The sequence below is a fragment of the Chiloscyllium punctatum genome, chromosome 24 (assembly GCF_047496795.1).
Source record: "Chiloscyllium punctatum isolate Juve2018m chromosome 24, sChiPun1.3, whole genome shotgun sequence".
NCBI classification, from domain to species: Eukaryota; Metazoa; Chordata; class Chondrichthyes; order Orectolobiformes; family Hemiscylliidae; genus Chiloscyllium; species Chiloscyllium punctatum.
This window is the reverse complement of record NC_092762.1, coordinates 38,737,794-38,761,430: the sequence shown is the minus strand read 5'-3', so window position 1 is coordinate 38,761,430 and position 23,637 is coordinate 38,737,794. Positions and strand designations below refer to the sequence as shown.

At 41.1% G+C, this 23,637-nt stretch overlaps 1 protein-coding gene across 8 annotated transcripts in view; it reads left to right on the top strand.

Annotated features, from left to right (window-relative positions):
• Nucleotides 1-12,795, top strand: part of eps15l1a (epidermal growth factor receptor pathway substrate 15-like 1a) — a 377,875-nt gene extending 365,080 nt beyond the window's left edge. For 5 of the 8 annotated variants that reach the window (XM_072593645.1, XM_072593644.1, XM_072593643.1 and 2 more), the window contains one exon: nucleotides 11,884-12,795. In XM_072593645.1, coding sequence (XP_072449746.1) covers nucleotides 11,884-12,030 — 147 coding nt within the window. In that variant the 3' untranslated portion in view covers nucleotides 12,031-12,795. The remainder of the gene's footprint in view (nucleotides 1-11,883) is intronic. The other 3 variants (XM_072593648.1, XM_072593647.1, XM_072593646.1) reach the window with 3 other exon arrangements.
• The last annotated feature ends 10,842 nt before the right edge of the window (nucleotides 12,796-23,637 follow it).

The following is a 23,637-nucleotide window of genomic DNA, read 5'->3' as shown; positions in this document are numbered from 1 at the left end:
TTTGTTTATAGTCTTCCAGGTGACCAATCTACAACCCTACAGTTTCATATCCTCTCACAGCAAATACTTCTGTAAAAGCTCGTTCATCTTCACAGTGTTGATAAACAGCAGTGTGTATCATAATCACACCTCCAACCAGTATCTGTCAGAATTGCACATCACCTCTATATATAGAGAAAGGAATACACCATCACCAGAGACCTGAATTGTGTCACATTCGTTCACAGGCAGTTCTGTTCCCTTTGTTAACATCAGTACCTATGCCAGTTTTGATATATCTGTAGATCCAATCTCCGTCAAGTTTGAAATAATTTGCTTTTGATCTGTAAATAGTTTGTGTTCAATGCCTTGTGTAATACCATACATTTTAATTTCATTTTTTGAATGTGGAGTATTGTTGCCTCCCCCTAGTTCTTCTGAAGTAGCAGCTGAGACGTCATCTTAGTAAGGTTGGCTGGTTTGTTCCTAAAAAACATTAGTGAAGTCAGTCATCCTTTACAACAAATTTTGCCAGCTTCATGGTCACTTTTATATTTGTCAATTTTATTTCTAGGTTTCTTTTAAATTGAATTTGGTTTCTCAAATTGTTATTGTGGGATGTTAAACCCCTGTTGTCTGAAAAAGCCATAAAAAAAATAACTGCTGCACTACCAGGTACATTTCCTTTATAGATATTTATTAAGTTTCCCTGCCACTATAGCAGTCTTACAAATCCTGATAAAGTTTCCTGTGACGTTGAAGACTTCATTCTCTCTACAGTTGGCTCCCTGTCCTGTCTGACTGTGGCTGCTTGGGCCACTAATCCATAAATGCCTTATCCCAGTGGCCTTTCATTCTGCTCAAACTTGACATTGAACTCCGAACGTGGGGGTGGTGTAGGGATGTTGTTTATCATAGCTGAACGAGCCAACAGGGAATTTCAACTTGAATTCTGCAAATATTTCATAATTTTTTTTTCTTTTTATTGCACTGTAACAGACTAAAAGACTTTGGAACAGAAATAGGCAATTTGGTCGATTGAGTCTGCTACACCAATTCAGTAAGATCTTAAAATCCTCGACTTCACATTCCTGCCTTTTCCTGATAACTGTTGATTCCCTTACTAATTGAAAGTCTGCCAGTGTTAACCTTGAATATTATGAACAAACCAAACCCAACAACCTTCTGCAGTAATGAATTCCACCAATTCACTAAACATCGGAAATAGAAGCAGGAGTAGGCCATTTGGCCCTTTGAGCATGCTCGTCCATTCAGTATGATCATATCTGATTGTCCCACTCAAAATCCTGTTCCCACTTTCTCCTTATACCCTTTGATCCCTTTAGCCATAAAAATATTCTAACACCTTCTTGAAAATATTCATTGTTTGGCCTCAAGTGTTTTTGTGTGACAGAGAATTTTACAGGCTGTCCACTCTCTGGGTGAAGAAATCCCTCTGCCTGAATGGCCTTTCCCATGTCCTCAGACTGTGATCCCTAGTTCTGGGCTCCCCAGTGATTGAAAACATCTTCCTGCATTTATCCTGTCTTGTCTTTTTAGGATTTTGTGGGTTTCTGAGAGATTCCCCCAAATCACCCCACCTCATTCTTCTAAACTCCAGTGAATATAGTCCTAGCCGATTCAGTCTCCCTTCACACATTAATCCTGCCATTCCAGGAATCAATCTGGTAAGTCTTTGTTGCATCCCGCCATAGCCAGAACACCCTCCTTCAGGTAAGGGGACCAGAATTGCACATGATGCTCCCAGGTACATTTTTTGCCATTTTTAAAATTTAACTAGCATTCTGCTCTGTTATTCTTCCTTCCAAAGTGTACAACCACATATTTTACAAATTATATTTTGTCTGCCAAGTTTTGACTTGCTTTTTACCTGTCTATAATCCTCTGTAGTCTCTGTCATCCTCACTAACTGCCTTCCTTCCTAATTTTGTGTCATCCATAAACTTGGTGATAGTTTTTTAGCTTTCCTCATCCAAGTGACTAATATAGTAGATAATTGTGATCCTTATGGCACTCCTAGTTATAGATTGCCACCATACAAATGCTCCCTAATGCCAACTTTCTCTTATATTAGCCAATCCTCTATCCATGCTAATATAACACCTCCATGGGCTCATATCTTATTAGTAGGCTAAATAGCCTTCATTGTGGTACCTTTTCAAGCACCTTATTGGAATCTAAATATATATTTTTTTAAGCTATCCTGCTTGTTACCTTTATTTATCCTCTTGTTGTCTCTTCAAAGAATCTGAATAAATTTGTCAGGCATGATTTCTCTTTTGTGAAGCTATGCTGACTCTGCTTGATAATACAGCATATTTCTAAATGTTGTGCTGTTACATTTTTTTATAATCGACTTTATTTTTTGACCCCTTCCCTTTTTAATAAGGATACTCCATTGGCAGTTTTCCAATCCACCAGGATTATTCCAAAATATGAGGATTCATGGGAGATTACTACCAGTACATTCACTGTCTTCTTTTGAGCTCTTAGAATGCAACCCGTCAGGGGTGGGTGACTTGTCGGCCATTGTTCCTTCATTTTTTCTCTAGAGATAGTTACTGTACTTATTTTCTGACTGCCTTTGGCCCTTGATTATTTAGTACTTTTGGAATGCTCCTAGTGTTTTTTACTATGAAGACTAATGCAAATTATTTCCTCAACTCCTCTGCCATTTCCCCTTTTAAATTTCCCTAGCTTCAATGTCTAAGGGGCCTATGCTCACTTTGGCCTAAAAGAAGGTCTTGCTGTCCACTTTAATATTACTTGTACATTTACCCTCAATGATTATTTTCTCCCTCTTTATTATTTTTTGGTCATCTTTTAGTTTTTAAAACTTGCCAAATCCTCTGGTTTACTATTCATCTTTGACACATTTTATGTTTTTGTCTTTCAATTTGCTGCTCTCCTGAGCTAACTTAGTTAACCATGGTAAGTTAATCCCTTCCTAGAATCCAACTTCCTCAGTGGAATATATCTTTGTTGTTGGTTATTAACTGTTTATCTTAAATGGCAGGCCATTGTTTTATTTGCCATCTTTTTTACTAAGCTCCTCATCCAGTCCATCCCAGCCAACTCAGCCCTCATTCTTATGTAATTTCCATTATTTAAGTTTAGCAAATAATTTCTGACCCAAGATTCTTACTTTCAAACTACATTTTGCTAAGTTATCATCACTCTTTTCTAGGGGATCTTGTACTCTGAGATCATTTATTAAATCTACATCAGTACCAGATCTAAAGTAGCCTGATCACTGGTTTGATCAATGTCATTAAGAAATTGTCCCAAATGCAAACTATGATTTTTTCCTCTGACTCCTGGCATTGAGGTGGTTGATCAGCTATGATCTAGCCAAGTGGTAGAGCAGGCTTGAGGACTGAATGGCCTAATGCTCCTGTCTTCCTAGTCAAACTGAAACCAACAGTACTATTCAGCTTTATTCAACACAACTATCGCACCTTGCATGAGAACTCAGTTTGGTTAGTATTTAAGTCGGAAAATTAGCACTCAAGCACACAGTCTCACCCAAGAGTCTAGTGCGCTTTTCATACTTTTCACATGAGAATTAAGCACATTCTACACATTTGGTTTTGTACTAAAAGACTAAAGAAGAACGTGGGAAGTTTCTGTGTTCCAGCCTATTAGCCTTTAACTGACACCACTAACGGAAGTTAATTCATCACCACTTTCTCAAGTATAGATAGTGATGGCCTACAATATTCGAATCCCAAGAACATGTACTGTTATTGGGAAAAAAAAACAGTATGGTGTGCTGTGTGCAAATTGAGTGTTGTATTTGACCATAAAGTAACAGTGACTACATTTCATTGAGACATCCAGAGGTTGTGCAAGATACTATGCAAGTGAAAGTTGGTTATTTATTGCAGATCTGTACTATTATTATAGAGTACATAGCATTGCTTGTTAAATTGTGAAATCAGTCATTTTCCATATGCTGCATTGACTATTTAATTAAATAGAACAGTCTGAAATATGGTTTAGGACTTAAAAATTCATAATAAATTTCTTAGCTTTGATTTTCATCAGCACTCCCAATGTGACCCTGAAACTGACATTAAAATTCCTAGAGGAGTTATAACATTCTTCGTTAAACAAATCATAAAACATTGATCTTTTATGGTGGTGGTGGCTGTATGACACTGCAATATTTACTGAATCTGCATTCTTCAAATTTGATTCACTCTAGCATCATAATTGAGTAACTGAACTACCATGCTTGCCTGTGTGATAGGATGGGATAGTAATTCAAGATCATAAGGAACAACTGTTGTTATGTAGGTGACCTTTAATTTCAAAAGGGAGATGTTCTTCTGAGGCTGCAAACATGGCCTGTTGCAGGATACATTAATGACAATTTAAACCTTTATCTGGCTCTGCAATTGAAGAACTTGATTTAAGAGTGCAAGTGTGCTTAATTCCTAAAAACATTTCCAATGGTAAGGTGACTATTCACAGCTGGATGTAGCAGGATTGCAGAGCTTGGATCTCCTCCTTTGTGTATTGCAAGCTGCTTTTGATGTTTAGTATTCAGGTATCCTTGTGTTATAACTTCATCTGGGTTGATACTGCATTCTTAAGTTTGCCTGGTGCTGCTCATGGCGTACCCTCTTGCACTCTTCATCGAACCAAGGGTGAGGAGGTATGTTATGCAGATGTTAAGTCGGTTAGTCTGATCTTTATTATGTAGGAAGTACTTCCTCATTTAAGTTCCAGTTCACAGGTAAAGGTTGAAAATACTGTTTGAAATAATCCTGTTGCCATTAATCAAATTTGAAACAAAACAGGCCACAGAAGTCAGGACTCACTACTACCTCAAAACAATCCCATTTCTGATTGCAGTTTGCTGTTGTGATTATTGCAGTGATCATGCTTCAAGAGGTACTTTGTTTTCCAGCTGATTGAAATCAATAATGAGATAACTAACCAGTGATTTCAAACAGTGGTTGATTCCTCTCCTGGTTTCTGTATAGATGCAACATCCAGTGTGGTGCTGAGAACGGTCCTTAGCTTAATCCCTGAATAGAGTCACAATCGAAACGTGGAAGCGACACACCCGAAATATTAGATTAGATTAGATTACTTACAGTGTGGAAACAGGCCCTTCGGCCCAACAAGTCCACACCGACACGCCGAAGTGCAACCCACCCAGATCCATTCCCCTACATTTACCCCTTCACCTAACACTACGGGCAATTTAGCATGGCCAGAATACCTAACCTGCACATTTTTGGATTGTGGGAGGAAACCGGAGCACCCGGAGGAAACCCACGCAGACACGGGGAGAATGTGCAAACTCCACACAGTCAGTCGCCTGAAGTAGGGTCTCTGGTGCTGTGAGGCAGCAGTGCTAACCACTGTGCCACCATGCCGCCCACAAATGTTTACTTCTTCACCTCCGATGCTGCCTGGCTTGCTGTGTTCTTCCAGCCTCCTGCCTGTTTACTCTAATCCCTGAATAGGGGCAGCATGAGCAAGAATATACATGTGGTAGGTAGGCCCTGCAAGAGCAAGCAAGCAGCCTTGAGATGCCCTGGTGCAGTCTGAGCTGGGTGCCTGTCCTCACACACAGCAATATCCTAATGATAGTCACCAATGCCCTGTAAGTGAATCAGGGGATGAGCTGTGATGGCATGGAGAGACTGTTGGATGCCAGCAACCATGGCATAAAGCTGATGGCCTAAAGCATTAGTGCCCGGTGTCCTGCAACTGTTCATGATATAAATCATTTGGAAGAGGAGACAGAGTGTAACATATCCAAGTTTGCTGATGACACTAAATTGAATGGATAAGAGATGGATAAGAAAAGACGGGCTTCAATGTGATTCTCCTCTGGCACTAGCCGATGATTAGATCTGTAACTACCAAATAAGCATCTTTGGTGGAAATAAAGTAGAAAAGGTTTGACCAGTTTGATTATTCTGTAAACATTCACAACCTGGTTAGAATGCAGCTGGAAGCTAGTGTTTCACTCATGCCTAGGTAAAAACTGAGGTGTTCTGATTATCTCAGCTTTTGGGGTTTATTAACCTCTCAAAGTTTCTGGAAGCAAGGGCAGGAATAGAAACACTACTCCATTCAGTTTTGTTTTCTTTTTACCTCTGCAATGTCTTGAGAATCACAATACCTACATTTCCCACCCCAGCCAAAACAGCAAATAAGTCTTGCACAAATTGGAAGGGCCTGTGGACGTGGAAATCTGAACATTTCTCTCTAGATCCCTTGGCGTATGAAATTAGTCCAGGACAATACCCTGGTTCTGATTAACTTTACAGGAGACCTATCTGTTGTAGAGGGAATTTAGAGAATCATTCTCCTTTGTACAAACCAGCAATCTCGTATCCCCTGTCGCCGCCAGTGTTCTCCATTCTTTGGGAAAAGAACAATCTCTTGATGTTTAACCTTGTTCTGCCCTTGCATAACTTATTGGAGTGACCACTATCTACCCTCTTCAGTTGGGAAACTTCCAATAGCAACAACGTTTTGTAAAAGGCAGGTGGAAAATTAAACATTTTGTTCAGCCAGCAATGGGATCTTGGGACTTAACTCCTGTTTTGCACAAACTCTGGTCAGTCTCATTTTGTTCCTTATCATCTGATTTCCTATGTATTTATATAATCAGGTTCATTGCTTCAGATTTACCCAGTTTATACATGAATGCAAAGAGAAATTGTTGAGAAAACTGTAGATGTGCAATCTTTCTAAGGGTTCGGCTTCTTTGCAGTACTTTGCAAGGCCACTTTATGCACAAGGATGTGTACCCAGCTCACACACTGCACCAGGGCATCTTAGGACTGCTTGCTTGCTTGCTCTTGTAGCACCTAACTAGATTCTCTCAGCATCTTTGCCTTCCCCTTTTGTGATTTGTCTCCTTGAGCCACAGTTTAAAGGTTCACAGTACTGTTGTCTTCCCTCACCAAGTCAGGTGGTATGGCATGTTGTTCAGCAGTCATCAGTCAAAAGGGACTTCTTTCTGTACAGCACATTGCTGCCTCAATCTCATGCTTGCACCAAAAGCCAGCAGCTTATGTAAACACACTACATGTATTGCAAGCAAACGACGTGGTCTGAAAGTCTAAGGGGAGCGGTTTTCACTGAAGTTTAGGGAGACACTTGTTCTAGGGGCCCCGGTACAGTAAGTGAAGAGAAGTCCAGGGGTTTGGACATCGTCATTTGGATCCTCTGGGTAGGTAGAATCAGCATGTTCTCTTTGTAGAGCATCCTACCATCATATTTGCTCTTTTTGCTTGTTGTGGGCTGTTTTCTCCTCTACTAAGAGAGAAGTAGTGATTCAGTGAGGTGTACGTTGATGGCACAGCTGTTAGTGCTGTGGTAGGTGGGGAGGAAGGTAGTGAGGTGTTCCGAGTGAGAGTATTCAGGCAGTACAAGGGGTGTGTGTGTGTGTGGGTGTGGTGTTTAGGTGAGTGAGAGGAGTGAGGAAATACTTGGCAGGCAATAATGAGAGAATTAGAGTGTGAGCTTTGGTGGAAGGTAGGTGCAGTAGCAAAAATGGGGTGAGTGGGATGTTGTAGAGAGAGGCATTTAACCTAGCAGTGCGAAGGAGGTCATCGACCTTCCTATATTGCTGGCCATTCCTGTAGATAACTGAGACCACATTAACCAGGGTGGCAGGGTCTGGTATTGTGGTCTCATCGGGCAGTTGTGGGGAATAAAGGACGCCCCCTCCTCTGCCTGAATATTCCCTGTAGATTAGTTAAGGCGATGTTAGAGGTATGCATATTTAGACCGAAAACTTTAGCTGAACTCACTTTTGTCAAAACAGCAACTGCTAAGTAAACTTACAACTGGGTCACATTGGGGCCCAGCATCCAGTAATATTCTCTTTATCTTTTTTGGAGATTTATGTGCTCTTCTATTGTGCTGACAAGTCAGTCTAAGCTGGTAGAAACTACTTTGTTGCTACAGAGCTTCCAGTTCGGACAATTCTACAGCCTACTGCATCACTTCTCGTATAGTATTTGCATAATTTTTATTTTTGGAAATTGATAGTACTGATTAATTCCCTGAGAGGTGGTTTTCTTCATTCTTTTAATTTACCAGTGTCCTTTCAATTTGGCCCCCACATTTTTGGCTTCCTAACGTACATGCATTTAAATTCTTAATGAAATTTTTGAAAGAAAGGAAAATAATTCTGAATCAAGTCCACTGTGCAGCATACACAGAAGAAAGACCACATGACCAATATGGTTTTCTCATGTTACCACACAAGAAACAGCAACTCACTTGGTTTCCTGCTTTATGGTAATGCCACATTTGTCTGAATCAGATTGTTGAATGGGCAAATGCACACCTACAGCTTAAATGTACTCTGAGTAATTTGTCCTCTCTAATACCACGATAGGCAGCAACCTTTATTACGAAACAGTTAATTTGCAAAGCCAAACGCTGAATTAAATTTTGCTGCTGTTATTTGAAATGAATGAATATCTGATGCAAACTTTGGGTTACTCGTACAGAATTGTAGTGGCCCAGAAGTCCTCACATTTACTTCCATTTAATGAACTTGCAATGAACTAAAACCCTCTAATATTGTACAGAACCCCAGTCAATCATCCCTCCTTCCCTTGCACTTTTGATTCTGAACACTGTCTCAAACAGTAAAAGAAAATATGACATTATAGCACAGCCTTGACAAGGAAAGGAAAGAATCGCTTAGTGTTTGGCATTATTTTGAGCTACACCAAAGCAGTTCGCAGCTTATTTGCTTTTAATACAGTCTTTGTTATGATGGAGGGAAATGTGGCATCCAATTTGTGCGCAGCAATGTTCCACAACTGATTGCTAAGTGAGTGGCTGTTTTACTAACATTATGAAAAGAATAGCTGTTGAGCAGGACATCAGAAAAATCTCCCTGACTGGTTCTCAAGATATTAGTTCAATATCCATTGTTGCTATCTGATATGTGGAAGCAAGTACTTTTATTTGAATTCTGTTAACACAGTACGTTTGGCATCAAGCTATTTTGCCAATTGACTAATGCAAAGAACGTTGATAACATCCAGTAGGATTGAATGGTGGGAATCGTGTGGAGGTTGGGACTTAATGTAATTGTCATGGCATCTTAAAATCTAAGGCTCAGATCAGAATACATGAAACCTGGATGTTATTAAATGGGTCCTATTAAATGAAAACTTCCTATGTATCTTCTCTTTTGACCCAACCTATACTGGAAATGTTGTAATTTGACCTCATGATAACTATTACAGGGCATCACTCTCCATGGGAGTCGTACTGGATGATTGGAGGGAGGTGGATGTTGTTCCTCTTTTCAAGAAGGGGAATAGGGAAACCTCTGGCAATTACAGACCAGTCAGTCTTACGTCTGTGGTCAGCAAGGTTTTGGAAAAAATTCTGAGAGATAGGATTTATGACTATATGGAAAAGCATAGCGTGATTAAAGGCAATCAGCATGGCTTTGTGTGGGGGAGGTCATGCCTCACAAATCTTATTGATTTCCATGAGGAGGTGACGAGACAGGTTGACGAAGATTGAGCAGTGGATGTGGTGTACATGGACTTCAGCAAGGCATTTGATAAGGTTCCTCATGGTAGGCTCATTCATAAAGTCAGGAGGTATGGAATACAGGGAGTTTGGCTGTCTGGATTCAGAATTGGCTGGCTGACAGAAGGCAGAGAGTGGTTGTAGAAGGAAAGTATTCTGCCTGGAGGTCAGTGTTGAGTGGGGTCCCGCAAGGCTCTGTTCTTGGGCCTCTGCTACTGTTGGAATATTGCGTGCAATTCTGGTCTCCTTCCTATCGGAAAGATGTTGTAAAACTTGAAAGGGTTCAGAAAAGATTTACAAGGATGTTGCCACGGTTGGAGTATCTGAACTACAGGGAGAGGCTGAACAGGCTAGGGCTGTTTTCTCTGGAGCGTCGGAGGTTGAGGAGTGACCTTATAGAGGTTTACAAAATTATCAGGGGCATGGATCGGATAAATAGACAAAGTCTTTTCTCTGGGGTCGGGGAGTCCAGACCTAGAAGGCATAGGTTTAGGGTGAGAGGGGAAAGATATAAAAGAGACCTAAGGGGCAACCTTTTCATGCAGAGGGTGGTATGTGTATGGAATGAGCTGCCAGAGGAAGTGGTGGAGGCTGGTACAATTGCAACATTTAAGGGGCATTTAGATGGGTATATGAATAGGAAGGGTTTGGAGGGATATGGGCCGGGTGCTGGCAAATGGGACTAGATTGGGTTGTGATATCTGGTCAGCGTGGACAGGTTGGACCGAAGGGTCTGTTTCCATGCTGTACATCTCTATGACTAGTCTCGTGACAGCCTTCTGTAACGAAGCTACTTTATAACAACTTTTCACAATCATGGGTGACTCAAGAATATGAGAATTACAGAATAATTTTAACTCCATTGTACTTGTTACCACACTTAATTTGTACGTGTGATCTTAGGCACCCATGTTCAACCACATTTCATTTGTTCAGTGAAACGTAGTAGGATTCTCACACTCAGGCTCTATTGTGTAGAGAGATGCAAATAACTGAACTGGAGAAAGGAAAATCAAATGAGGATATGATTGCAGAGTGAGTGGCACGGTGGCTCAATGGTTAGCACCAGGGTCCCAGGTTCAATTCCAGCCTCAGGTGACTGTCTGTGTGGAGTTTGCACATTCTCCCCATGTCTGAATGGGTTTCCTCCCACAATCCAAAGATGTGCAGGTTAGGTGAATTGGCTGTGCTTAATTGCCCATAGTGTTAGGTGCATCATTCAGGGGGAAATAGGTCTGGGTGAGTTACTCTTTGGAGGGTCAGTGTTGACTGGTTGGGCTGAAAGCCTGTTTCCACACTGTAGGAAATCTGAAAAAATGCAGAATGCAAATTTAAAATCTGTAACCAGCCTCAAATAAGTGAGTCCATCACTTTCCATGGTCTGCACACATTGGATCAAAAACCATAATTGGAGTAATATGAGCAAATGGGATATAAGAAAGGAGAAGTGTGGATACAACTTGTAGGGCAGAATTAGAGTGGATTACTATTTATAAGAAATCTATGAAGTGTATTGGTTTACCTTCACTGAATGGTAAGAGGTATTAAAAGGTGCTGTAAAGTGTTTCTTGATCTGGCCATCCCAAAATGTTTAAATAAAAGCAAAGTCCTGTGGAGGCTGGAAAAACTCAATTCGGGCTGACAGCATCTGTAGAGAGTGAGAAGGAGTTACTGTTTCATGTTTCATTTGCATCTTCTTCAAAGAGGAGTCCTGTCAGACCTGAGACATTAGCTCTGTTTCTGTTTTCACAGATGCTGCCTGATCTGCTGAGTTTCTCCAACACTTTCTGATTTTATCCTAGGCTTCTCCACAATCTATGAAATTCTTTAATACAATCGTGGCTCTACTTCAAAGAAAACACAGTAAACAATTTGCACACAGCAACGTCCTACAAAGTTGGAGTAAGGTTTCGAGTATCCAGGAGTTATAAACTTGAGTGTCAGAAAGGGCTTGCAGATCTTAATCAATTGGTAGTATAGACTCTGGTTAGCTGACTGACTTCATAAATTGGGCAGGCTATACCAGGTTCGAGGGTAAATTGTACAGCCTGGCAGTAACACCTGAAGGGCTAAATACAGTTTTATGTACAGTACTAACAGTCAAATGCTCGAAACGTGCAGCACAATTTTAAAAAATTAATTGTACATCGGTCTTTTTATCTAATTTGTAGTTGGTCATGGTATGGAGGAAGCTCTGCTGATCATCAATCAGCTGTCATGTTGCTGTCTCACTTTGAGTTGATTTCTCAGCTTTTCACACATGGTTTTGGTTGCTCTGACTAAGGGCTGCATGTCTCCATCAAGATGTATTAATACTTTCCCTGTGTTTTTTTCTCTTTCCAGTTTGGTAATGAAGAGCAGCAGCTGGAATGGGCAAAAAGGGAGAGTGAAAGAGCAGAACGTGAGAGATTGGAAAGGTTGCGAAGGCAAGAACAAGAGGACCTAGAGCTTGCAATAGCACTCAGCAAAGCAGAAATGTCTAATGTGTAAATAATGCCCTGGTCCACTTAATCAAAGGAATGTGAATTGTCAAAGTGAAAGGCGGAAGCAATGGAAAGGAAAGAGAAAATGAGCAGACACTGGGTATTCTGAATGCACTGGACAGTAACTGGCTCCAACCTCCCCTTCCTCTCCAGGGGGCAGTTAAACAATCACTTTGTGGACCAGTGGGATCATTTGCATGGACTCGGTTGGGGGGGCGCAGGAAGTGATATTACTTAAAGGATACTTTTTGTAATTAAAAAGGAGAGAGAACCTGTAATATTCTCAGTCAATCAGCTATTTCAGTTCTTGTGTTTATGCACATGAAAGACTTGAAAGCTTTGTTACTGATGCTAACAAATTTACCTGCGGTATTGAGAGAAGTAAAGCCAAACCCCTGCACCCTCTCTCTCAAAGGAAAAATTACATAATATATATAAACTGCCCAGTTTGTTCTCCTCTTTGTGGTGCAAAATGCCTTGTGGTGTTTCTGCAAATTCTAAATGTACAGTGTTCTGTTTTATGTTTTATAACAACCCACCCCATACCTCCCCATCAAACATGCCTTAGTGATACTGCAAGATTGCAGTAAACTAAAACCCTGGACAGGAACCATCCTGTTCAGTACAGCTTATTAACCTGTAAAGACTTGTACATTATGTCAGTTATATTTGTCCAATAGAATGTTGTGTAACTTAAAAATCTATCAGATTTTAACTCATTGCACATTGCTTTTCTTTAATATAATAAATGTGTGAAGACATTCCTGTACAACTGGACAATGCAGCGCGTTCCTGACGTTTCAGTACTTTTTGATTGTAGCACAGTGGAAATATGTGTTCTTGTAGCCTCCGATAAGATTGTACAGACTCTTCCTGACACACTGCACATGCTGATGTCATATGCCTGAAATTTTGGTTTTGAGTCTTTTACAAGGAGGCATGAGGAACTTGAATGCACGGAAGGTGGAATAGTTTGCAGTGAACTGAAGTTAGAGACAATTAAATGGGAGAAAGTGTGGCATTGCTTTTAAACTTTCTGCATGAGTGGAATGAAACTAATTTGGGTCTTGTACTGTCTGTCTTTTAACAAGTGTTCTGAATACAATGCATCCAATGCAGAAAATTGCCCTTTGTCATGCATGATTTAACCTTATACTGAGGTTTTTCTTCCAGCTTAATTTTTGATTGCTTGTTCTTGCTGTCAAATGGTAACAATTTGTATTTCCCCAGCACTTGGAACACCCCATAACATTTCCCTTTATGTTGTGTGAAGTAAGTAGCAGTAGGTTTATAAATAACGGAAAAAAAGTCGTCAGTTCCAGTGAACTTAATTATTTATACCATGTAAATACTTTAAACCTGTTGCTTAATTGTTGGTTAATCCTTGTTTGATCATTTTTAAATAGTGCCCAATAAGCATGCACATTGCAGAGTGACAGTGCATGTATGTATGATTATGCCAGTTTGTGTGATTGCTACTAGATTCTAGCTTATGTATCACAGTTTGGTAACTGTGGAAATATACAGGTGGTGTATTGTTGGAATTTCTGCCCCAGAGAGCTGTCTACCTCAGAATACTAATGACATAAAAGCAATATGGGGAAAGGAGGGCAAGTAACATTGAGGCAGAAGATCAGCCATAATCAAGTTGAATGATGGAATAAGCTCATTGGGCTAAATTACTTCCTGTTTTTATGTTCCTTCAACAGTCATTAAAGGCAAACAGGAGTAGTGAAACCACTTTTAAAGCTTGTCTGTGATTTTCACCCTTTCTATCTGAAGGGAAAGTAATAGGTCATTCCTGTGTAGTCACTGTTGACTCTAGGTTTTGCTGTGAGAATTGTCACAGTTTATATATATGGATTTATACTATTAAGCGTCTCATTGGAAGCGTTTAATTCATTTGTTAAAGTCAGCATCATGTCTTCATACTTGTGTATCTTTCAAGTGTTTACACCAGGCAATGCCAAAGTTTGGCAGGATTATGATTGCATTGCTGAAATCCTAGTGATAACCATACACATCAAATCCTGTCCAATTTATGTAAAACACGATGAGCTGCATCTTTCCTTTGTGTATATCTTACAGTTCCCTTCATCCCACTTGATTCTGTGGTTTGTCCGTGTCCATGCCTTGTATGACTTTGGGAAGTTGTCTCGAAAGGAGCACAGTTCTGTGCTGTTGTATAACACTTGCACAGAAATTCCTTTATCATAAGAACAGACTGTGCTTGTTCAGCAGTAGAATCTGTGGAGATTTGCCCAGATAGGCTCTCTTTATGGACTCTGAATGTCGATGCGTCTGTCTCTGCACATTCTGTGACTCATATATAATATTAGGAACAGATTGGAAGAGGGACAGTGCACAGCAATACCCATCTTTCTGGATTCATCAAAACAGACATGACTTTTTAAAATTCAGTTTGTGTCTTAATTTTAACACTCAGAATTGCGTGATGCCTTCACTTTGTTTTGCTTGACTTCCATAGAATAGGTTTAAATTTAATTGTTTATCCATAACTCTCCACCTTTGACAGTTTTTTGCTTCTCCCATTTGTGTTTTCCTTTACAGGAGGTGGATGTCATCCACATTTATATCTCATCCCTGAAAATTGTTGAGGTGGTGTAGTGTTTCCTCCTTGAGCTACTGCAACCATGTGTTGAAGAAGCTTTCTCAGAAAGGGAGGTTCCAGACTTAGACTCGGTGATGAAGAAACAGTAGTGGTATGTGTTCAAGTTTAGATGTAACTTGGGCAACATGAACGTGATTTTCCCATGCATCTGCTAACCTTTTTCTTCAAAGTGGTAGAACTTGTGGATTTTGAAGGTGCTGTTGAAGGAGGCTTGTTTAAGTCCTATGCATTTGGTATATATTGCTGCCACTTTGCACTCGTGGCAGAGAGAGTGAATGTTTACGGTGTTGGATGGGATACTTTGTCCTAGATAGTGATGAACTTCTTGAGCATTGTCAAAGCTGCACTCACCCAGGCAAGTATTCCGTCACACAATCTAGGTTTAGTGGTTTAAGTGCCGTGAAAGTTGTTGCATTGTATATGCACTTTTCCATCAGCTGAGCTGCCCCCCTCTGCAAACACCAAGTACTTGCTTTATATACATTTTTATGTCTTCACATGCAGTCTTGGCTGAGGTTTGGAAGAATTGTGATTACACAGTTGTTTGTGTATCATTTACATTTTATGGTCTTGTGCCTTGTACATGGTGGTCAGGCTTTGAGGATTCATGAGGTGAGTCTCTCATCAGATTTCCTAGCTTCTGAACTGTTCTTTGAAGCAGTGTTCATTTGGCTGATGTTAATTTTCTGATCTGTGGGGATCCCACTCACCCCATCCCCTTTACAAAACAAAAACAGATTCTTCATAGTGGATCATTCAATATAGAGCTGCCATTGAAAAAAGACAGGGAGGTCATTAGAATTCTCTTTAAAGCAGATGGTCATTGTATGGGACTTGTGTTGCTTGGCACCAGTCAGTATAAGTCATGTTGTCCATGATTGCTGTGTCACCTGAGGAATTTTAAATTGAATTGAATAAACTTCATCAGCAATCATTCGTGAATATCCTCTCTTCTGACCTTATTAAGGAAAGAAGGTGAAGTAGTTGGAGTTGGTAAGACGAACACTGCCCTGAAGGGTTGCTGCATAAATGTTCTGAGGCTGAGATGGTTGGTCTTAAAAATTCACAGCAATTTTTCTTTATGATGTATATGACTCCAGAGTTGATAAAGCGCGGTGCTGGAAAAGGCACAGCAGGCCAGGCAGCACCTGAGGAGCAAGAGAGTCGGCGTTTCAGGTATAATCCTTCTCCAGTTTATAACATTCTGCCTTTTCTCCTATCTATATGACTCCAGACATTGTGAACGTTTCTCTTTCATTTCCCATTGATTTGAATTTAATTAGAAGTTTCCTCACACATATTTGATCAAATGCAGCCGTGGTGTTGATGAAAATAGTTGTTAACTCACTGAGACTCTGATGAGGTCTGATGAAGGGCTTATGCCTGAAACATCGATTCTCCTGTGACTCTGATGAGGTCTGGACAAGTAATCCTGCTGGAATCCTCTCTGAGCATGGTTGAGCAGGATATTAATAATTAAGTGCTGTTTGATAGCACTATCGACAAACTTTTCATCTCTGATGGTTAGGTGTAGGTTGATGATATTGGCCAAATTGGATTTGTTCTGCTTTCTGTGGCTGAGCAGTTTTCTGCTTGGATGCTCTGTTATTGTAGATCGCTGAGATTTATCCATGATATTCAGCTTTTTCTATGCATTTGGTCTTATTTTGTTTTTTTAGTTTTAGGTGTGTCTCATGCTGCTTCTGGCTGGTTGTTTTATTTTCTCATTTTTCATCAACTTCTTTGTCAGGCCTGTTCCTATAGCTAGCCAGCAGAACTGAGAGACTGACCCTTGAGTTGGAATGTATGTGGTGACATATAAGATTGCAGCCATTTATTTTAGCAATTTTGCTTTTGAAATCTTTAGGCTTCATGTCAGTTTTATTTTAATAAAGTTAAAAATCACACAGCACCAAATTATAATCCAACAGGATTATTTGGAACTACTATCTTTCAGGTAAAATCCTTCATCAGGTAACTAGTGGGGAAGGATCATACGATACAGAATTTATAGCAAAAGATCAGTGTCATGCAATTAAAGCGATACATGGAACAAGTCATCTTTTAGAATGAGTTGCAGGTTTTGGTTCATTAATATGTAAATCTCAGAACTACTTTTCGGTCACATTCTCGAGATAACTCAATGTTTTATTAAAAAAGGTGACATCTCAGCTCAGAAGATACATTGAAGATGTGAGGTTAGTCTGTCTGCATCCCAATCTTGAGTCAGACTGGTTCTATTTCCAAGGTAGGAATTTTAGCTGAGATGTCACCTTTTTTAATAAAACATTAAGTTATCTCGAGAATGTGACCTAAAAGTAGTTCTGGGATTTACCAATTAATGAACTGAAACCTGCAACCCATTCTAAAAGATGAAAGACTTAACAGCAATCTAGGTTTGTTCAATACATCCTTTTAATTACACTGTGATCTTTTGCTATAAATTCTGTGACTTATGATCCTGCCCTAAAAGCTACCAAGTGAAGGAGCAGCGCTCTGAAAGCCAGTAATTCCAAATAAACCTTTTGGACTATAACCTGGTGTGGTGTGATTTTTAACTTTGTCCACCCCAGTACCACATTAGCACCTTCACATCATTATTTTAATAAACAGCGGGAGAATGCATATATTTTTAAAACTGTCTCCCAGAGCTAAACTACTCCCTAAATTTTGCATCAAGATTAGCCAACCTAAGCATCTACCATCATTTCAAAGTAAGCATCTTAAGAATTGTAAAGTGCAATATTCTAGTTGATGTAGTTATTTTTAAATTAAGATACCATGGAAGTGTTCAGTGGTATAGAAATGTCTTTTACAGCATCAGTTATGTTGGGGTTAGTAATATTTTTAATATTCTGTTAGATATCCGTGTTCCCAAGGTAGTTGTGATTCTACTCTGGCACAGGCAGAATTTAGCTGGAGTGAATTAATGGGTGGAGGACAACAAATCCAGACCAGCTTAGATGTATTAGTTACATTCCCGGTTAGGCTTGTTTCATGTCTACTTTAATATTGTGTCAATGCTGTAATTTTGCTTGATAATCTTTAAAAGCTGAAAGAGATTTTACACTTAGCTCTCTGTGAAAGTTATCTTATGCCATAGAAATTAAAGAATCTGCTGTCAGGAATGTGCAGTGGTGCTATTTGTACATGGAAGCAACAGCATCTGACTACATGATTAATATTAGCAAGACTGAAACCAAATGTTTGATGACTCTTACAAACACACTTCAGATGCCAGCTTCCAATCCTCTGAACAGTATTCAATCTTCATCTTAGCTCCTAATCTCCCCAGACTTCTCACTACATATAAACTCTTCCATCTTGCAGTATACTGTGTCCTTTCAGGTCAGATCATCTCCGCCTATTGTTCTTCCTTTACTCCTTTTAGTTTTGCAGAAGAGCCACCTCCCACTTCCAAACTTCCTAATCTTTGGCACTCCATTCATTGGAATACTTCTGGTGATTTCTCCAGCTATTCCCACACTTCTACATTTGCGAACTTTTCTCAGCAAACCCTTCATGTCTTGCATGTCAGCCCTTCTCCAGTGATTTCCCTCTCCACTCCCCAAATTTTCATTCCTTCATGTCTAAAAGGCATAAGCTTGAGTTTCCCTACTGCATAACTGGTTTGACCACTTCAAATTGAACTGAGCCTCATTATCCTTTTCTAAGAGCACGCATTACCCAAAGATTATCCTGCAAGGCAACGTAAACTGAACTTAATGTGTTTTGTCTGCCACAGATCAGCTCCTTAAAACCTCTAACTATCCCTCCACATTCACCTCTAAGAAATGTGAGGAGCTTGTAGAAATGTGAGGAGCTTAACACGTGGCTGCGAGGCTGGTGCAGGAGGGAGGGCTTCAGATACCTAGACCTTCTGGGGACGTTGGGACCTGTACATGAAGGACGGGTTGCACCTGAACTGGAGGGGCACAAATGTCCTGGGAGGAAGATTTGCTCATGTGATTCAGGAGGGTTTAATCTAGATTGGGTGGGGGGGGGGGGGGAGGGGGGGGGGGGGAATCAGAGCCACATATCTGAGAAGGGGCAGTTGCAGATGGGGCAGTGACAGGATGTAGTGAATCTATCGGGAAGGTTTCTTATGTGATAAAACACAGGGACTGGTTAAAGTGTGTCTGCTTCAATGCAAGGAGTGTCAGAAATAAGAGTCACGAACTTAGAGCATGGATCAGTACTTGGGGATACTATGTTGTGGCCATAACAGAGATGTGGGTTTCACAAGGGCAGGAATGGTTGCTTAATGTTCCAGGGTTTAGAATGTTTAAAAAGAACAGGGAGGGTGGAAAATGAGGAGGGGGTGTAGCATTGCTAATCAGAGGGTGCATCACAGCTACAGAAACGAAGATTGCTGAGTCAGTATGGGCAGAAGTCAGGAACAGCAAGGGAGCAGCCACCTCATTGGGGGTTTTCTACAGAGCCCCTAATAGCAGGAGAGAGATTGAAGAACGCATAGGCAGGCAGATTCTGGAAAAATGCAGAGGTAGCAGGGTTGTAGTTATGGGTGATTTCAACTTTCTCAATATTGACTGGAACCTCCTAAGTGCAGATGGTTTGGATGGACCCGTTTCTGTCAGGTGTGTTCAGGAGGGTTTCCTTACTCAGTATGTAGACAGGCCGACGAGGGGAGAGGCCATTTTTGATTTGGTGCTCAACAATGAGCCAGGGCAGGTGTCAGATCTCACGGTGGGAGAACACTTTGGTGACAGTGATCACAACTGCCTCACGTTTAGCATAGCCTTGGAGAGTGAAAGGAGCAGTTACCGAGGGAAGATATTTCATTGGGGAAAAGGAAATTATGACGCTATCAGACAGGAATTGCGAAGTACAGACTGGGAGCAGTTATTCCACAGAAAGGGCGCAGCAGACATGTGGATACTGTTTAAGGAGCAGTTGTTGCGAGTGATGCTCGCATTTATTCCTCTGAGACAGGTAAGAAGAGGTAAGGTTAAGGAACCTTGGATGACGAGAACAGAGGAGCTTCTCGTCAAAAGGAAGAAGGCAGCTTATGTAAGGTGGAGGAAGCAAGGATCTTGCACAGCTTTAGAGAATTACAGGCTTACTAGAAAGGAGCTCAGAAATGGACTGAGGAGAGCCAGGAGGGGGCACGAGAAAGGCTTGGCAAATAAGATTAGGGAGAACCTAAAGACATTTTACTCATACGTGGGAAATAAGAGAATGATCAGGGAGAAGATAGGGCCGATCAGGGATAGCCTAGGGAACTTGAGGGTGGAGTGTGAGCAGATAGGGGAAGTCCTAAATGAATATTTGCTTCAGTTTTCTCTAAGGAAAGGGACCTTGTTATGAATGAAAACTTTGAGGAGCAGGGATACAGTCTTGAACAGATCAAGATTGATGAAGTTGATGTGCTGAAAAATTTGGAAAACATTAAGATTGATAAGTCCCCAGGGCCAGACCAGATTCATCCCAGGCTGCTCCGGGAAGCGAGAAAGGAGGTTACTAAGCCGCTGGTGAGGATATTTGCCTCCTCACTCTCCACAGGAGTCATACCGGAGGATTGGAAGGAGCAAATGTTCTTCTTTTCAGGAAGGGTAATAGGGAAATCCCTGGCAATTACAGACCAGTTAGTCTTACGTCTGTGGTCAGCAAAGTTTTGGAAAGAATTCTGAGGGATAGGATCTGTAACTATTTGGCAACTCATAGAGTGATTAAAGGCAATCAGCATGGCTTTGTGAGGGGCAGGTCATGCCTCACAAATCTTATTGAGTTCTTTGAGGAGGTGACAAGACTGGTCGACGAATTCCGAGCAGTGGATGTGGTGTATGTGGATTTCAGCAAGGCATTTGATAAGGTTCCCCATGGTAGGCTCATTCATAAAGTGTGGAAGTATGGGATACAGGGAGATTTGGCTATCTGTGTTCAGAATTGGCTGGCTGACAGAAGGCAGAGAGTGGTTGTAGATGGAGAGTATTCTGCCTGGAGGTCAGTGTTGAGTGGGGTCCTGCAGGGCTCTGTTCTTGGGCCTCTGCTCTTTGTAGATTTTTATAAATGACTTGGATGAGGAAGTTGGGTGGGTTAGTAAATTTGCAGATGACACAAAGATTGGAGGTGTCATCAATAATATAGAGGGCGACATAGACAGGATGCAGAGCTGGGCTGAGAAATGGCAGATGGAGTTCGACCTGGATAAATGCGAAGTGATGCATTTTGGAAGGTTGAACTCGAATGCTGAATATAGTATTAAAAACAGGATTTTTGGCAGTGCGGAGGAACAGAGGGATCTGGATGTGCAACTACATAGATCCCTCAAAGTTGCCACCCAAGTTAAGAAAGCATATGGTGTTTTGGCTTTCAGTATCAGGGGGATAGAGTTTAAGAGCCACAAGGTTTTGCTACAGCTCTACAAGTCCCTGGTAAGACCACACTTGGAATATTGTGTCCAGTTCTGGCCACTCTACTATAGGAAAGATACAGAGGCTTTGGTGAGGGTACAAAAAAGGTTTACCAGGATGCTGCCTGGACTGGAGGGCTTGTCTTATGAAGAAAGGTTGAAAAAGCTCAGACTTTTCTCTCTGGAGAGGAGAGAGGAGACCTGATCGAGGTGTACAAGATAATGAGAGGAATAGATAGAATCAATAGCTAGAGACTTTTTCCCAGGGCAGGATTGACGTGTACAAGGAGTCATAGTTTTAAGATGTTAGGGGAAAGGTATAGAGGAGACGTGAGAGGTAGGTTCATTAAGCAGAGAGTTGTGAATGCATGGAATGCGTTGCCCGCGGTGGTGGTGGAAGCAGAATCATTAAGGACATTTAAGTGACTGCTGGACATGCACATGGATAGCAGTGAGTTTTACATTAGGATTAAATCTCGGCACAACATCGTGGGCCAAAGGGCCTGTTCTGTGCTGTGATCTATGATCTATTTCTTCACCAAGATGAAAATCATGTTCAACCATCTCTGAGATTTAACCCCTAATCTCCTTTCAACTGTAACCCTAGTTTTCTCTCCCATTAACCAAGTTAAAGATCACACAACACCAGGTTATAGTCCCTACAGGTTTATTTGGAAGCACTAGCTTTCAGAGCTCTGGTCCTTCACAACTACCTGTTGAACCATACCCTGGTGTTGTGTGATTTTTAACTTTGTCCATCCCAGTCCAACATTGGCTCTTCCACATCAAGGCTCCTATTAACTAGTTACAGAGAACATTACAGCGCAATACAGGCCCTTTGGCCCTTGATGTTGCACTGACCTGTGGAACCAGTCTGAACCCCATATATTCTCCACTGTTCCATTCTCATCCATATGCCTATCCAAATGACCATTTAAATGTCCTTAAAGTTGGCGAGTCTACTACGTTGCAGGCAGTGCATTCCACACCCCTACTACTCTCGGAGTAAAGAAACTACCTCTGACATCTGTCCTATATCTATCACCCCTCAATTTAAAGCTATGTCCCCTCGTGCTAGCCATCACCATCTGAGGAAAGAGGTTCTCACTGTTCACCCTATCTAACCTTCTGATTAGCTAAAAATGTCTCAATTAAATCACCTCTCAACTTTCTGTCTAATGAAAACAGCCTCAAGTCCCTCAGCCTTTCCTCATAAGACCTTCCCTCCAGACCAGGCAACATCCTAGTAAATCTCCTCTGAACCCTTTCCAAAGTTTCCATGGCCTTCTGATAATGCAGCAACCAGGACTGTATGCAACACTCCCAGAGCAGCCCCGCCAGAGTCTTGTTCAGCTGCAGCATGACCTCGTAGTTCTGAAAGTCAATCCCTCTACCAATAAAAGCTAACACACTATATGCCTTCTTAACAACCCTACCAACCTGGGTGCCAGGGATCAATGTACACTGATCTGTCTGCTCATCTACACTACCAAATATCTTACCATTAGCCCATTACTCTTTATTCCTGTTGCTCCTTCCAAAGTGAATCACCTCACACATCCTCATTAAACTCCATTTGCCACCTCTCAGCTCAGCTCTGCAGCTTATCTATGTCCCTGTGTAACCTGCAACATCATTCAGCACGATCCACAACTCCATCGACCTTAATGTCATCCACAAATTTACTAACCCATCCTTCTATTCTCTCATGTAGGTCATTTATAAAAATGACAAACATTTTGAACATTTCCCATCAATCACTACCCTCTGTCATCTTTCAGCTAGCCAATTTCTGATCCAAAACGCTAAATCACCCTCAATCCCATGCTTCCATATTTTGTGCAATAGCCTACCGTGGGGAATGTTATCAAATGCCTTACTGAAATCCATATGCACCACATCAACTGCTTTGCCCTCATCCACCTGTTTGGTCACCATTTCAAAGAACGCAATAAGGTTTGTGAGGTACGACCTACCCTTCACAAAACCGTGTTGACTATCCCTAATCGACTTATTCCTCTCTCTCTGACTATGATTCTAAATCCTATCTCTTAAACCTTTTCCAACATTTTACCCACAACTGAAGTAAGGCCCATTGGTTTATAATTTCCAGGGTTGTCTCGACTCCCCTTCTTGAACAAGGGAACAACATTTGGTATCCTATATTCTTCTAGCACTGTTCCTGGAGACAATGACGACATAAAGATCAGCAATCTCCTGCCTGGCTTCTCAGAAAATCCTTGAATAAATGCCATCCAGCCCAGGCGACCTATCTATTTTCGCACTTTCCAGAATTGCTAACACCTCCTCCTTGCGAACATTAATCCCGTCTACTCCAGTATCCTGTATATCAGTATTCTCCTCGACAACATTGTCTTTTTCCAGTGTGACTATTGATGAAAAATATTCATTTAGCGCTTCCCCACCTCCATGGACTCCATGCACAACTTCCCACTATTGTCCTTAATCTTACTCTAGTCATTCTTTTATTCCTGATATACCTCTAGAAAGCCTTAGGGTTTTCCTTGATCCTATCTGCTAATGACTTCTCATGTCCCCCCCTGGCTCTTCTTAGCTCTCTCTTTAGGTCTTACCTGGCTAACTTGTAA